This window comes from Pelodiscus sinensis, chromosome 9 (genome assembly GCF_049634645.1).
Source record: "Pelodiscus sinensis isolate JC-2024 chromosome 9, ASM4963464v1, whole genome shotgun sequence".
Lineage (NCBI taxonomy): Eukaryota > Metazoa > Chordata > Testudines > Trionychidae > Pelodiscus > Pelodiscus sinensis.
This window is the reverse complement of record NC_134719.1, coordinates 8,086,093-8,102,682: the sequence shown is the minus strand read 5'-3', so window position 1 is coordinate 8,102,682 and position 16,590 is coordinate 8,086,093. Positions and strand designations below refer to the sequence as shown.

Genomic DNA, 16,590 nt, shown 5'->3' with positions numbered 1-16,590 from the left:
TTAATCTAAAGGTAAAACAGAATTAACTATTTGAAATATTTTCCCTGCACATAAACCATATTATGCACTAATACCCAGTCAGATTTTTTCTTTAATTGTAATGTTTTGAAGAACGGGATGAGTCCTGATAGGGGGAATGGAGTATATGTGTTTCTGTTCACTTCAATACCATCAGTTTCAAAGTTATTACCATATAATAGCTGTTCTTTTGCATCTATGACATAAATTGGTGGTTTCAGTCTAGTTATCAGTAACTCAGGCATCCACATCTCTTAAAAGCATTGTTTAGTTATTATTTCTTTTGGCAAGAAAACTCAGCTGCTCTCTTTACTAAAGTGGTTTGACTGGCTCAGCATTAGCAGAGGTAGGTGGTGCTCCTGCCTATCTTACACCTTTTTGTGCAAATATAGAAAACTAAATTCTCTATAATGGTCATGTGCTAAATTCCTTTCTTTTTATAAATTCCTTTATATATATAAAAGGGTATCATGAGGAGAGAGAAAACTTGTTCATCTTGGCCTCCGAGGATAGAACAAGAATCATAGAATACTAGGACTGGAAGGGACCTCAAGAGGTCAAGTCTAGTCCCCTGCCTCCATGGCAGGACCAAATACTGTCTAGACCATCCCCGATAGACATTTATCTAACCTACTCTTAAATATCTCCAGAGATGGGGATTCCACAACCTCCCTGGGCAATTTATTCCAGTGTTTGACTACCCTGACAGTTAGGAACTTTTTCTTAATGTCCAACCTAAACCTCCCTTGCTGCAGTTTAAGCCCATTGCTTCTTGTTCTATCCTCAGAGGCCAAGATGAACAAGTTTTCTCACAAGGTCTCCTTATGACACCCTTTTAGATACCTGAAAATGGCTATCATGTCCCCCCTCAATCTTCTCTTTTCCAAACTAAACAAACCCAATTCTTTCAGCCTTCCTTCATAGCTCATGTTCTCTAGACCTTTAATCATTCTCGTTGCTCTTCTCTGGACCCTCTCCAATTTCTCCACATCTTTCTTGAAATGCGGTGGCCAGAACTGGACACAGTACTCCAACTGAGGCCTAACCAGCACAGAGTAGAACGGAAGAATGAATTCTCGTATCTTGCTCACACCACACCTGTTAATGCATCCCAGAATCATGTTTGCTTTTTTTGCAACAGCATCACACTGTCGACTCATATTCAGCTTGTGGTCCACTATAACCCCTAGATCCTTTTCTGCTGTACTCCTTCCTAGACAGTCGCTTCCCGTTCTTTATGTGTGAAACTGATTGTTCCTTCCTAGGTGGAGCACTTTGCATTTGTCTTTATTAAACTTCATCCTGTTTACCTCAGATCATTTCTCCAATTTGTCCAGATCATTTTGAATGATGACCCTATCCTCCAGATTAGTTGCAACCCCTCCCAGCTTGGTATCATCTACAAACTTAATAAGCGTACTTTCTATGCCAATATCTAAATCGTTGATGAAGATATTGAACAGAGCCAGCCCCAAAACAGACCCCTGCAGAACCCCACTTGTTATGCCTTTCCAGCAGGATTGTGAACCATTAATAACTACTCTCTGAGTACAGTTATTTAGCCAGTTATGCACCCACCTTACAGTAGCCCCATCTAAGTTGTATTTGCCTAGTTTATTGATAAGAATATCATGTGAGACCGTATCAAATGCCTTACTAAAATCTAGGTATACCACATCCACTGCTTCTCCCTTATCCACAAGACTCGTTATCCTATTAAAGAAAGCTATCAGATTGGTTTGACATGATTTGTTCTTTACAAATCCATGCTGGCTGTTCCCTATCACCTTGCCTCCTTCCAAGTGTTTACAGATGATTTCCTTAATTACCTGCTCCATTATCTTCCCTGGCACAGAAGTTAAACTAACTGGTCTGTAGTTTCCTAGGTTGTTCTTATTTCCATTTTTATAAATGGGCACTCTATTTGTCCTTTTCCAGTCTTCTGGAATCTCTCCTGTCTGCCATGATTTTCCAAAGATGATAGCTAGAGGCTCAGATACCTCCTCTATCAGCTCCTTGAGGTGAAGCAATGGGCTTAAACTGCAGCAAAGGAGGTGTAGGTTGGACATTAGGAAAAAGTTCCTAACTGTCAGGGTGGTCAAACACTGGAAAAAAATTGCCCAGAAAGGTTGTGGAATCCCCACCTCTGGAGATATTTAAGAGTAGGTTAGATAAATGTCTGTCAGGGATGGTCTAGACAGTATTTGGTCCTGCCATGATGGCAGGGGACTGGACTGGATGACCTCTCAAGATCGCTTCCAGTTCTAGTATTCTATGATTCTATAATTTAACATTTCCAGGTATTTTTTAAAGTCTTTGGAGGTTAAAAAGACATCCAACTCAGGAGCAGCTTAAATACTTTTATAATTGAATGAATATGTGGAGTTGATCTGTTTTTAAACATGGGAAGGAGTTGTTTGCTATGTAACTATATTTATTTTTGTATAGTATATCTATTCTATAACAAGCCAATCCTTCTCTCAGCACATACTGCAGTACTTAAAATAATCTACTGTATGTGTCTTTCAGTAAACTCTTCCTGCCCGCCTTCATGGACCTATAATAGAATCTCTAGCAATAAGAATCAAAAGAATTTTAGAGCTCATTTCCCAGGAGCCCTTGCTTTAGGTTGGATGCACAGAATCCCATTCAGGCTTTGAAGATTAGGATGAGACCTTGAAATGGTCCTGAAAGTGGATTGGAACCCAATGCAGAGGTCAGTCTGCATTGGGTTTGTTTGGAAGGTGGGATGGTGCTTCTTGCATTAGCTGCTGCTCCCAAGTGTCATTCTGAAATGTCCCCAGGAAGACTGAATTGTGAAAGAGCCATCAAGACATGACACATGCACGGTTCACTGATTCTAGGCCATAGCAGTGGTAAATGAGCACAATCATTTGGGTAGCCAATGATGACAGAAGGCCTTTCTGACCATTGGTGTTGCCTGAGTGTAATCCACATACCTGTTGGGTGTGGTGCACGGTGCCAGGTAGTGTCACTGAGACGACTTACATAGGGTATGTCTACACTACTACCCTAGTTCGAACTAGGGTGGTAATGTAGGCAACCGAAGTTGCAAATGAAGCCCGGGATTTGAATTTCCCGGGCTTCATTTGCATATTGCCGGGCGCCACCATTTTTAAATGTCCACTAGTGCGTACTCTGTGCCGCGCAGCTACAGGCGGCACGGACTAGGTAGTTCAGACTAGGTTTCCTATTCTGAACTACCGTTACTCCTCATTCCAATAGGAAGCTTAGTCCGAACTACCTAGTCCGTGCCGCGTGTAGCCACGTGGCACGGAGTCCGCACTAGCAGACATTTAAAAATGGCGGCGCCCAGCAATATGCAAATGAAGCCCGGGAAATTCAAATCCCGGGCTTCATTTGCAACTCCGGTTGCCTACATTACCACCCTAGTTCGAACTAGGGTGGTAGTGTAGACATACCCATAGAAAATAATGAGCCTTCTCTACAGCCTTAGCAAAGAGCCAGCTTCTTTTAGCTTATGCAGTAGAGGCTCATGCACTAAGCTCCAGAGGTCCCAAGGGTCGTTTCCACCCACACACAACCAGGGTCTGTCAGCGTTACATGAGCACATAGGAGCAGTGGGGAGTTGAGCAGAATTCTGAGCTACATACCACTTAACCATCAAGAGAGACATCATCTTTGGCACACAAAGTCATCTTGATAGCTAATTCCTCAAAATGCCTCTTTTTTCCAAGGCAGCATCCTTTCTATTTTGCACGCGATTGCAATGTTGCCATTTCTTGAAGAGATGAGTTGGATGAATTCTGCACACTGATAGCACACAGTGTCCCACAAGTTCCTTTAGTAGTTTCACGTGGATGTTGATTAAGAGGAGTAATACAGTTAATCTCTGAGAGAGGACTCTTGAACATGAGGGCCCGTGGAAAAGTTACCTCTTGCTGCTGCTCTTTGATTCAACCCAAAAAGAACAACCAGACCCACGTAGTGTGTCAGTTCCCATAAGCAAGTGAAGAGCACTTCATGACCAACCATGTTAAAGGCCAAAATGATCCAGCAGAAAGAGAGTGGTGGTTGACTGCTCTGACCAAGCCATCCATTTTGTGAATGCTAAAGCCCTTCTCAAGTTACAGATCAAATATGGTATAACAATTAGGTTTGTAGTTGGAATCCCTAATCCTCGAAACCTCTTAACAGGAAAGAGTTAAGTTGTCTCCCTGTTGTTGAGTTGTTTGGATTGAAGTATTAAAGGAACACTGTCACATGTTTCTAGTACTTGACATTTTCTGTTGTGCTAGCACATAGGGGCCCCGGTTATGGATCCGGGCCCATTGTGTTAGGCACTGTACAAACACACAGAACAAAAAGACATTTCTTGCCCTCAAGAGCTTGCAAGCTAAGTATAAGATGAAAACGGATGAATATAACAACTTATAGGGGAGATAATGAAATACTACTGGTCAGCATGGTAAATGGTGATCATAACATACCAGTCCTTTCTTAGTAACAAAAAAATACATTGTACTCAGATACTTTTGGTTGCTTGCTTTTCTTTTTCCTCTTTTATTTTTCAGACCTTGCATTTGTCTCTTCTTCTGTGTTTTTGAATAGGACCCAAAGGTGGCCACCCCCCAGTACCTCCAGGCTGCTGAGAGTGACTGTGCTAGCATGCCTGCACAGCCCTCTGCCCTGGGTCCAGGGGATGCCAAGAGGAGGCCTCCACGCTGCTTCTGCACCTGGGCCCAGGGAGCACCAGCAGGAGGCTTCCACGCCACCCTCTTCCCCTCTGTCCCCAGGCCTACGCCCAGGGAGTGCTGGCTGGAGGCCTCCAGGCTCTAAGCCCAGGGAGTGCCAGTGGGAGGCCTGCATCACCCCTGCCTCTGGGCCAGACCCGGGCAATGCTGGATGAGTCTTCTCGTTGGGCAATAAGTTGTTTGAGACAAAGTAAGAATGATTCTGTGATTAAATGTGAATTAAATAACACATGGAAAGAGAAAAATGAGTTTGCAAAGCCACTATCTAGTGAAACCTTTCCTGAATGAGTTAATTGTGAATTGTGGTGATGTGATATAATAACAAATCTGGTAAATTTTCATTTATTTAGTCATTTCAGTCATTTCATTTATTTTGTCATTTACTTAAAATTATTTAAAATTAACTAAAAGGCCAGAACTTCAACTATTACTGAACTCTTTTGCAATTAGAATAGAAAGGAATGCATATATTAATTGGTATTTGTTAACATTATCAGTCAGGTGTTCGAATATCAGGGCTTTACTATTACTTCAACAGTAATAGTTTACAATAAAGACACAATCTTAACCTTAAAAGTACTTGTGATTCTCCTTTCACAATCTTATTAAAACCTCTTACCTAATTTTTCAAGTCCAACACCATACAAGTTCTTTGTGGGCACAGCATCTTCAGGATCACGGCTCGTAACATGGCAGAACGGTATTGCCATCCCCATGAATGCAATAATCTTGCTTTGGGCCACCAAAAATCATGAATTAGATTTAAAAATCATCAGCTATTAAAATCAATACATTTTGGAGTCTTCTTATTTGCCTCTAAACCATTACCAGGGCCAGAAATTTTTTAAAATAAAAGTTGATTTTCTCATCACAAGATGTAGAAAGTGAAGATTTAAAAAGAGACTTCAAATACTGCCTAATTCATGATAAAATTGCAGGAGATGCCTACTGAAAATTACACCATTTTTTGTGGTTTGCCTTGTGGCATCAGCTATTCTTGGGGTGATTTTATTCAAATAGTCAACTATTTCCTGTGGCCTTTTATTCTCTTGTATAGGGAATATAATCCTATTTTACACTGACACCCATACACATAAAATATTTGAGAGAACTGGAACACCTTGTTAGTATTATTTGGAAGGGGGTACCTACATGTTCTGCACCATCAACGGCCCTTCAAAGGCCATGCCTTTATTTTTCCTAAGCAAAGATATTTCACTGCTGGTTGATTTTAATTTATGGACGTGATAGGTCTAATAATCCAATCCCTTTCCAGATGATTTCACACAGAAGAAATGAGATAAGAAACTTTATAAATCTTCTTCAGTTTTTGGTTTTGCATTTGTTTTTACCTAACTGTGGTCAGGGCCTATATGTTTATTTCCCAGCTGTATTAAGTACTGATTTAGTTACACAAAGTTCCCAGGAGAAGTGGAGAATGTGCTACTGCTTTAACACTAAATTCTTTTTGATGCAATTTATTTTTGTAATTTTTTTGCAAGAGTGTTTGTTTGTTTGTTTTGTTTTTTTCTTTCTCCCCTGTAGAATTTTTTCCCGGAAGAATCTTGGCCTTTCTCTTACTTCTCCACCCCATTGCATCGTATCTCCCCCACGTGCACACTAAATATGTTTGTAATTAAAAAACAAAGGAACTAGTAGGGTGCTATTTACCCTCCCTTTCTGTCAGTAGTTCTCCATTTCCACTTTTGGTTAGAGATCACAGTAATCCAGTTTGTTGTGGAAAACAAGTCTTCCGGTAGTGACATCTGGTTCTTTGATGAGCACCACAGGTATTTGTAATGTCAGTTCTGTTGGCAGCTTTGGCAATCCACTGGAAGAACTGGCACACTTTTATCTAGATGAGAATGAGAAAATCCCTTGTGTGTGAGAGAGAGAATAAAAGACTTGTTTTCTCCATGCCAGTATTAATTCTCTCAGAAGTATGAAAGTAGTCCTGATCACTGCTTGGTAGCATGGTATGCTTAATGAGTTTGTTGTGTGATATTTTGATGAAAGAATACAGCCTGTGTACACACAATCCACTTTATAATCATTGCATTGCTTTGCAGAACTGAATGAAAAAAGGACCAGAATGTTATATTTATACGTGTATTGTGTGTGTATGTTGATTTAAGAGTGTAAAAGACCTATTAAGTCATGCAGTCTAACTCCCTACTAGTTGTGTTTATCTTATGTCTTTCTATGGTTTTGTCCAGTAAAATTGTACATCTTGTGCAGTAAGGCTTCCACGACTTCTTAAGAGAAGGTCTTAGTACAAATCACCGCCTGGGAGTTTTCCTTGCAATACATCTTCAGTTTTTCATTCTCTTAGCTTAATTTCATTACTTCTAGCTATGCCCTGGGACTGAAATCTTGGCCTTTCTGAAGTCATTTTGCCATGGAGTATAGCCATTGACTTCAGTGGATCCAGGACTTCATCTCAAGTGTTCATGCTTAAAAACTCCTCTCCTTACTTGAAGTGTGTGTCTGTGTAGGTGGTCATAAGGTTCCTTTTTATTGTTGCTTAACTAAACTGGGTGTCTTTAGCTTTTTAATTATTTCTAATAAATGAATCCCTTGAAAACTTGTATTGCTGTAACTGAGCTTCTTTCAGATAGTGAATTTCATTTTGGTAATATGGTACTCAGAAGTCAAGGCAATATTCCAGATTGTCAGCATTCTGAAAAGCTGCAGTTTGGGTAGTATAGGACTTCACTTGACTTGTAATATAAAGGGTAGCTACTCTGTGACACCTATGCATTCTAGTAGCATGAAAAGAATAAGAGCACGTTTCGTATCAGAGAGTATGCGTGCTGTTCTATATTCTGCTAACTTGAACAGATTTTTCTATCACCCATAATGGTTCTGGGCTGCAAAAACTGAAACCTGGATAACAAAGAAGGCAATAAAACACGTTTCTTGCCCTGAAATTCTATGGTTTTCGAATGTTTTAATAGCCACACCCTGCTTGTTGTTGCCAAACTAAAGGATGTCTTTTCTCTGTGTTCATATTGTAACAGAAGTTGCCTTGAATTTTTTTTCACACTTTGGGCACTTTCAACACCAAATCAACTTTTTTCAATACTGGACATTTTCAATTTTCAGTCCAATTTCTGAGCCATTTTATTAGCCAGAAGTAAACTGATTTAAAACTTGTGTTTTGAATCTGTTTTGGATTTTGATATTAAATGATTCAAAGCACATGACATTTTAATGCAGTTTGTCTCTTCAAATAGATTTGCCTTCTAATGCATGTGACAACAGGACTTTGCTCATCAGTTAAAGCATACATTTCAGAGCAGTTGTTACCTAAAATATTATCATAAGGCATAAGAAAACACACGATTTAAGTTGCCTTTCATGAACATAATTAAGAATTAATAAGCCTGTACCAGTGGCTAGTCCTCAGATTTTCCACTGTTTTGCCTTTTGTGACCCGTGTTATTAAAAGTCCATTATTTTTACAGACTTTATTAAATTGGATCTTATTAAAGCATTCTATATTTGCATTTGGTCTTTCATAATTCATTATTATTATGACATTTACTTTTTACCATCAGATCTGAAAACATATCATAAGCTACCCTTTTCTCTTGAAAGAAATGCTAATTTCAAACAGTCCTCTAATGGAAGAGAAAAGCTTTATCAGTTTTTTCATTTATTCAAGATCGTGTTAAGAATACTAATGCTAGACTTCTGTATGCTAATATCTGAGCGCTTTTTTGGTAAAAGCATAGAATTATTGTTTTTAGCTCATACTGCTAAGTGTGAAACTGAAGGAGCTACTACTCTGAAGGAAAATACAATTCTAAAGTACAGCTTTTTCAATTTTTGTCCTATTAAAACATTTTAATATTTTCCTTGTTAAATTACTGTTATTCCCACAATAACAATAATGTTATACTTTTTTCATAGTTTAAGTAATGTCCTTTATCTGTTTATTTTAAAAAAATCTATCGTCTTTGAAAATTGGTTTGTCCATTTTTTTTTAGTTTTGTATTATTTATAGAACAGTTTGGTAGATAGTGTGGAAATATGGGATTCTTCATCAAAAGTAAGTCACTGCCAGTTAAAGATCGTTATAATGCCTCACATCTGGAGTTTGTCATCTTTGAAAATGTGCTTTTTATGATAAATTTTGTGGGATAAGGAATTCCACAATGGAGCACAGCAACCCAGGTTTTAAGCAGTATATAGCTCTGAATTAAACTGTCAAATTTTATTATTTCTTTAAGAAAGAGATTTGTATTAGCTGAATTATTTTCTAAAAATCCCACCGTAACTTAAAGAAACTCTACAATGTAAACTTATACTGTTTTTCTATACTTTTTAGGTTTCTGACAATGTGCACTAGACACTTTGGGAGCGTTGTAGCCCAAACAATTCGAACTCAGAAGATGGATCAATTTCCACTTTTCCTTATAATTATGGGAAAACGATCATCTAATGAGGTGTTGAATGTAATACAAGGTATAATTGTTCTTTTATGTTGGGAAATTATTTCGTATATGGACATTGAACCTGTCAGACCTATTTGTAATCATTCCTAAGACTTGGTCATGAGATTTTTAAAATGTTTATTATTAACCTGTAACAGAAGAAAAACAACATTATAGAAAGATAAATAGCCCCAATATATAAATATGCTATGTTAAGTAACACTAAAGAATCAAGTTGTCGTACATGTAATAAAATCATGGTTTAATATTTTTCTAATAGAGACTTACATTAGTACTAATAAGCTGTCTGGGTCAGATTTTTTAAATAGGAGCTAAATATAGGCTCCTAAATCAATATGTAGAAGCAATCTTATTTTTTGTAGGTACAGAACACTAAGCAGTGGTTAACCCCATTGTTTATTGTGAACTAGTTTTGGTCCCAAAGATGGTGGCCTTAGACTGCAGTTCTTCAATAACACTGCAAATTAAAATGCCTCAAAGAGGAAGAATTCTTCCATCCATTTTCAAAAAGTCTCAGAGGGGCAGCCGTGTTAGTCTGTAACTTTAAAAACAATGAGTGGTGTCACAGGACTACTTGTTGTTCCTCCCATCTGTTTTGCTTTACCCTTCAGTTTGCCTTCATGAAATTTTGTGCTCATTGGCTTTGTTCCTTGTGCCTAGCTCCATTCCTTCTAGATCCCTTGCATTTTTCTTGGAGGGTCTCAGCCTCAATTCCCCTCCCAAGAGAAGGAAAAGCTGTTTTCTGTTGCAATCATTGGGGGTGGGGGGACTTCTCTCATTGCCCTTTCCTTATGTAGAGTGGACAGATGTAGAGGAATCCCCAGTGTTCTTCCATCAGCTGGCCAGAAGAGTTACTTTTTATTTATGCATGTACTTTCCCTTTTAATGCATCTGAACAGGATACTTCCAGATCTAAGTTTTCTGCCATTGTTCATGGTTAAGTATTTTTGTGCTTTGCTAAATCTGCTTATTCCATACAAATAATTAAATAAATGTATTATTTACTCTGGTTTGTAGGCTACACTTCATCAGGTACTTATACCATATGAGTGACTTTAAGTATGTGAGTTATCCCACTGAAGTCAATGGTGCTTGTTTACTTAGAGTTAGTTAGAAACGCACTTTTTCAGAAATGATGAAGGCACTTCGGAGCCTAAGTTTTAATGACTTTCAGTAAGCCGTATGCTCCTAAATACCTAAATCCGTTTTTGGAAAATGAGAATCAGAAAATCAAAAGTCAGCATTCTTGACAATTCTGCCTCAAGTCACCAGTTCTAGCTCATGTTGGCAGTAACTAAAATGTATTCTCATCTGAAGGTTGTGTAGTTGCCCATGTTAGATTACTTTAAATTCTATGCCTAGTCCTAATGGACAAGTGGCCTCATACCTAAATAACCCTCACAGGTGGCACTAGTTGGCACTCTGCTTAGCAGTTCTAGGTGAGAAACCAAAGACTGAGTCATGGTTGGAGATTGAACTGATCTCTCTACCCTACTGAAGAAGGTTGACACATATTGGTAGGACAGCATAGGGAACCGTCCACTACCAGGGCCTGTGCTGGATTGTTTTGTGAATAGATGTAGGACTTCTGTATCCAACGCTACTCAATCTGGAATAGGTATGCTGTAAGAGAAATAAAACTTGTCATAACTGAAAACAAAACTGACATTGAGTTTAATGTTGAATTGAGTCATTCATGTGTGATCACAGTATTCTTCTTCCTCTTAACTAATTTTTACCCTAACCACCAAAAGGATAATGTCCTATTCCATGTGACCTCACTAAGAAAATTAGGTCTGCTTAGCTAAAAAAGCTTTAAAAAAAAGACATTGGTTCTCACACATTCTTTTCTCTGACATAAGTGATGAAAATTATCAATAAATCTAAGTTAGAGATGCCACTGAGTACAAAAACAAAGAGTCTAATTTGTATCGCTTAATATCTCAGCCTACGTTTGCACTTGTTAGGATTTGCTGTTGGAACATTTAAAAACTTTTAAACAAAAAAAAAGCAAACTAAAATATTCTGAGATATTTAGCATTTTCTAATCGGCCAGTTCTCAAACACTAGCAATTCCATATGGATTAATTCTAGAATGACTTTCCACTTTTTAATAACTTTTATAATATGAAGTTCGGCTATCTTCCTTTGTTGCTAGGTAACACAACAGTAGATGAGCTAATGATGAGACTGATGGCTGCAATGGAGATCTTCAGTGCCCAGCAGCAAGAAGACATAAAGGATGAGGTGAGAGTTGACAGTTACTGCAGACTCCAGATGGATTTTGAGGATGATGGGGAATATAAAGATAAACAAAAGTCTTTTTATGACCGTAAAGTTTGTGTTTTAATCCACATCTTCCATCAGTGAGGGGAAAAATAGTAACTCTCCTATATGTATTAGTTGCTTCCTTCAAAAGAGCAGCACAATTTGTGTGTTAGTTTTATTAGTCACTTTCAAAGGTCCTGGTTTTCTTTCTCTGAATATTGGCTATGAGTAATAGTTTACATTTCCAATCCTTATTATAGTAGGTTAATATGATCGTACCAGGAAATGACAACTACAAACACTCCCCATGCCGATCTTTAAATCACAGATGGAAAACATGTGGAAGGAGCAAAGTACTCGGCTTAAAAGGAAGCCTGAGAGCAAACAGACTCGTAAAGTGCCATTGAATCACCATTTGAAACAAAGTGATGTGTAAGTGATGAGGTGAAGTTTTCAGAAACAGTGTTTCAATTACACAGAAGTAGACACAAGCCAGGTATACAGTAGAGATGTTTATCTGTTACTCTATAAATTGAGAGTGACATTTTGAAGTAATGAAGTACTTAGTTAGGAATTTGTAATAATAGGCGTGTTGCCATTCAAGATTATTGTTATCCTTATGTATAGACATTGATTGACAATAATTCACTAAACACATTCTTCACATTTAAGTCTTGTGGCTCATTAGTACCAGATTTACTGATTATGTTGTATAATCATGTGAATGCACACTATCTGCATGTATATTTCCCAGTTCATTTTTTTCCTTCATTTGTGTTACCCATAACTCATTGGTAAAGAAATTAACTTTAATTCCTTTAATACTAAACACAAATTTTAATATGAGGGCTACAAGACAAATCCAAGGCACAGTATAATTGAATTTTTGATTGCATTTTAACAGCAAATTGTCTGGCTTTTATTTATTTATTTTAAGTGCTAAATGAGAAGATAAAATTCAGGTAACAAGTGCAAGTACTAAGGAAGATTCTAAGATTTGAAATCTGTGTTGTACTGTCCAGTATGGAAAATATAGATTTTTGCATTACTAAAGCATGAAAGTACAAAGTCTGCTGCTATTGATATTATAAACGTGCAACAAATTTCAAAACTAAGATGAGAATCATGTCATATGCTTCTGATTAAAATCAGATGCATGATTTTTGATGGGTGGTTCTAGAAGCTCGTTTCGTTCTTTTTTAATTTAACTAACAAAGATTCTGTACTACCATGTTTACTGAGTGATGGGGAGTCATCACTGCACCATTGGATGCAGGGAAATCCTCCTTTTGCTTAAATCTAATTAGTAGTATCTTAAAAAGTCTAGATTTGTGGCACTATAAGAACGTGAAATATCACTCATTTTTATATCTACTGGTGAGAATAACTGCATACTATAAGACTGTTATTTTTAGAACAAGAATAGGCTACCTACTAAACTGCAAATTCACTAATACTCTTTGGAGAGTAACATTAAGGTTCAGAGAGCAATAAAACCAACAAAGGTTATTTAAGATTGTAACAGTATCCTTAACATACCTCAACATGTCCTTGTATTAATCCGTGTAAGACATCTAAGAGCTTTCTTGGGGCTGGGAATCATTGACCGATAGCACAATATCAAGGCACAGCCAAGGGAACTCATGCTTTAATGGCTGTTCTGCTTTAAGAGCATCAGGTGAAAGGCTCTTAAGTATGAAAATATAAATTTGATTATGGAAGCTTTTAGCATGGAATTTCTTTAATTTTTATTGGGTCAAGTATTTCATTGCCCGGGTTTTCTAAAACTCTGACTCGCATTCATTCCATTAATAGCTCAGCTGGTTGGTAGAGAGGCGGACTGCAGCTGAGGCTCAGCAAGTGATCCTGACATGGTTCAACTCTGGCTCAAAAGAGCTTCTTTTCTTTGGATATTAGGAAAAACTTTCTAACTGTCTGGGTGGTTAAACACTGGAATAAATTGCCTAGGAAGGTTCTGGAATCTCCAACACTGGAGATATACGAGAGCAGGTTGGATAGACATCTATCAGGGATGATCTAGATGGTGCTTGGTCCTGCCATGAGTACAGGGGACTGGATTCGATGACCTCTCGAGGTCTCTTCCAGTTCTAGTGTTCTTTGATTCTGTGATTAACCTGACTGAAAATGAGCCTTCTGACAGGCTCCATACCACCTCCAATTCAGGTGCATAGTTATACTTTCTCATTTATTTAAGTGGGAATCCATGCACCAAATCCAGCTCACCTTACTCATGACTAGTCATGACTACTCACATGACTAAGGTGAGCAGGATTTGCTTTTAGATATAGAATCATAGAATCATAGAATAATAGGACTGGAAGGGACCTCGAGAGGTCATCGAGTCCAGCCCCCCGCCCTCAAGGCAGGATCAAGCTCCGTCTACACCATCCCTGACAGATGTCTATCTAACCTGTTCTTAAATATCTCCAGAGAGGGAGATTCCACCACCTCCCTTGGCAATTTATTCCAATATTTGACCACCCTGACAGTTAGGAATTTTTTCCTAATGTCCAATCTAAACCTCCCCTGCTGCACTTTAAGCCCATTACTCCTTGTCCTGTCCTCAGAAACCAAGAGGAACAAATTTTCGCCTTCCTCCTTGTGACACCCTTTTAGATATTTGAAAACCGCTATCATGTCCCCCCTTAATCTTCTTTTTTCCAAACTAAACAAGCCCAGTTCATGAAGCCTGGCTTCATAGGTCATGTTGTCTAGACCTTTAATCATTCTTGTCGCTTTTCTCTGTACCCTTTCCAATTTCTCCACATCTTTCTTGAAATGTGGCGCCCAGAACTGGACACAGTACTCCAGCTGAGGCCTAACTAGTGCAGAATAGAGCGGCAGAATGACTTCACGAGTTTTGCTTACAACACACCTGTTGATACAACCTAGAATCATATTTGCTTTTTTTGCAACAGCATCACACTGTTGACTCATATTCAACTTGTGGTCCACTATGACCCCTAGATCCCTTTCCGCCATGCTCCTTCCTAGACAGTCGCTTCCCATCTTGTATGTATGGAACTGATTGTTCCTTCCTAAGTGGAGCACTTTGCATTTCTCTTTATTAAACCTCATCCTGTTTACCTCTGACCATTTCTCTAACTTGCTAAGGTCATTTTGAATTATGTCCCTATCCTCCAAAGAAGTTGCAACCCCACCCAGTTTGGTATCATCTGCAAACTTAATAAGAGTACTCTCTATCCCAATATCTACATCATTGATGAAGATATTGAATAGTACGGGTCCCAAAACAGACCCTTGAGGAACTCCACTTGTTATCCCTTTCCAGCAGGATTTAGAACCGTTAACAACAACTCTCTGACTATGGTTATCCAGCCAATTATGCACCCACCTTATCGTGGCCCTATCTAAGTTATATTTGCCTAGTTTATCAATAAGAATATCATGCGAGACCGTATCAAATGCCTTACTAAAGTCTAGGTATATGACATCCACCGCTTCTCCCTTATCCACAAGGCTCGTTATCTTATCAAAGAAAGCTATCAGATTAGTTTGGCATGACTTGTTCTTCACAAACCCATGCTGGCTATTCCCTATCACTTTATTACTTTCCAAGTGTTTGCATACGATTTCCTTAATTACCTGCTCCATTATCTTCCCTGGGACAGACGTTAAACTGACCGGTCTATAATTTCCTGGGTTGTTCTTATTCCCCTTTTTATAGATGGGCACAATATTTGCGCTTTTCCAGTCTTCTGGAATCTCCCCTGTCTGCCATGATTTTTCAAAGATCATAGCTAAAGGCTCAGATACCTCCTCTATCAGCTCCTTGAGTATCCTGGGATGCATTTCATCAGGACCTGGTGACTTGCTGACATCTAACTTTCCTAAGTGATTTTTAACTTGTTCTTTGTGTATCCTATCTTCTAAACTTACCCTCTCTCTGCTTGTATTCACTACGTTAGGCACACCTGCAGACTTCTCGGTGAAGACCGAAACAAAGAAGTCATTGAGCATCTCCGCCATTTCCAAGTTCCCTGTTACTGCTTCTCCCTCCTCGCTAAGCAGTGGGCCTACCCTGTTCTTGGTCTTCCTCTTGCTTTTAATGTATTTATAAAAGGTCTTCTTGTTTCCCTTTATGCCTGTAGCTAGTTTGATCTCATTTTGTGCCTTTGCCTTTCTAATCTTGCCCCTGCATTCCCGTGTTGCTTGCCTATATTCATCCTTTGTTAGTTGTCCTAGTTTCCATTTTTATATGACTCCTTTTTTATTTTGAGATCATGCAAGATCTCCTTGTTAAGCCAAGCTGGTCTTTTGCCATATTTTCTATCTTTCCTACACAGCGGAATTGTTTGCTTTTGGGCCCTTAACAACGTCCCTTTGAAATACTTCCAACTCTCCTCAGTTGTTTTTCCCTTCAGTCTTGCTTCCCATGGGACCTTACCTACAAGTTCTCTGAGCTTATCAAAATCTGCCTTCCTGAAATCCATAACCTCAATTGTGCTGGTCTCCCTTCTACCTTTCCTTAAGATCATGAACTCTATTATTTCGTGATCACTGTCCCCTATACTGTCTTCCACTTTCAAGTTCTCAACTAGTTCCTCCCTATTTGTTAAAACCAAATCCAGAATAGCTTCTCCTCTGGTAGCTTTTTCAACCTTCTGAAACAGAAAGTTGTCTCCAATGCAGTCCAGAAACTTATTGGATAGCCTGTGCTTCGCTGTGTTAGTTTCCCAACATATGTCTGGATAGTTGAAGTCCCCCATCACCACCAAATCTTGGGCTTTGGATAGTTTTGTTAATTGTTTAAAAAAGGCCTCATCCACCTCTTCCACCTGGCTAGGTGGCCTGTAGTAGACTCCTAGCATGATATCACCCTCGTTTTTTACCCCTTTTATCTTAACCCAGAGACTCTCTACACAGCTATCTCCTACGTTCATCTCCACTTCAGTCCAAGTGTGTACATTTTTAATATACAAGGCAACCCCTCCTCCCTTTTTTCCCTGTCTGTCCTTCCTGAGCAAGCCGTACCCTTCCATACCAATATTCCAATCATGCGTCCCATCCCACCAGGTTTCTGTAATACCAATGATATCATAGTTGTATTTATTGGTTAGCAATTC

At 38.7% G+C, this 16,590-nt stretch overlaps 1 protein-coding gene across 4 annotated transcripts in view; it reads left to right on the top strand.

Moving 5' to 3' along the window:
* Positions 1-16,590, top strand: part of FAF1 (Fas associated factor 1) — a 303,972-nt gene that overhangs the window by 235,753 nt on the left and 51,629 nt on the right. For all 4 annotated transcript variants that reach the window (XM_075935955.1, XM_075935954.1, XM_006126427.4 and 1 more), the window contains 2 exons: positions 9,088-9,224; positions 11,373-11,461. In XM_075935955.1, the coding sequence (XP_075792070.1) occupies positions 9,088-9,224; positions 11,373-11,461 (226 nt within the window). The remainder of the gene's footprint in view (positions 1-9,087; positions 9,225-11,372; positions 11,462-16,590) is intronic.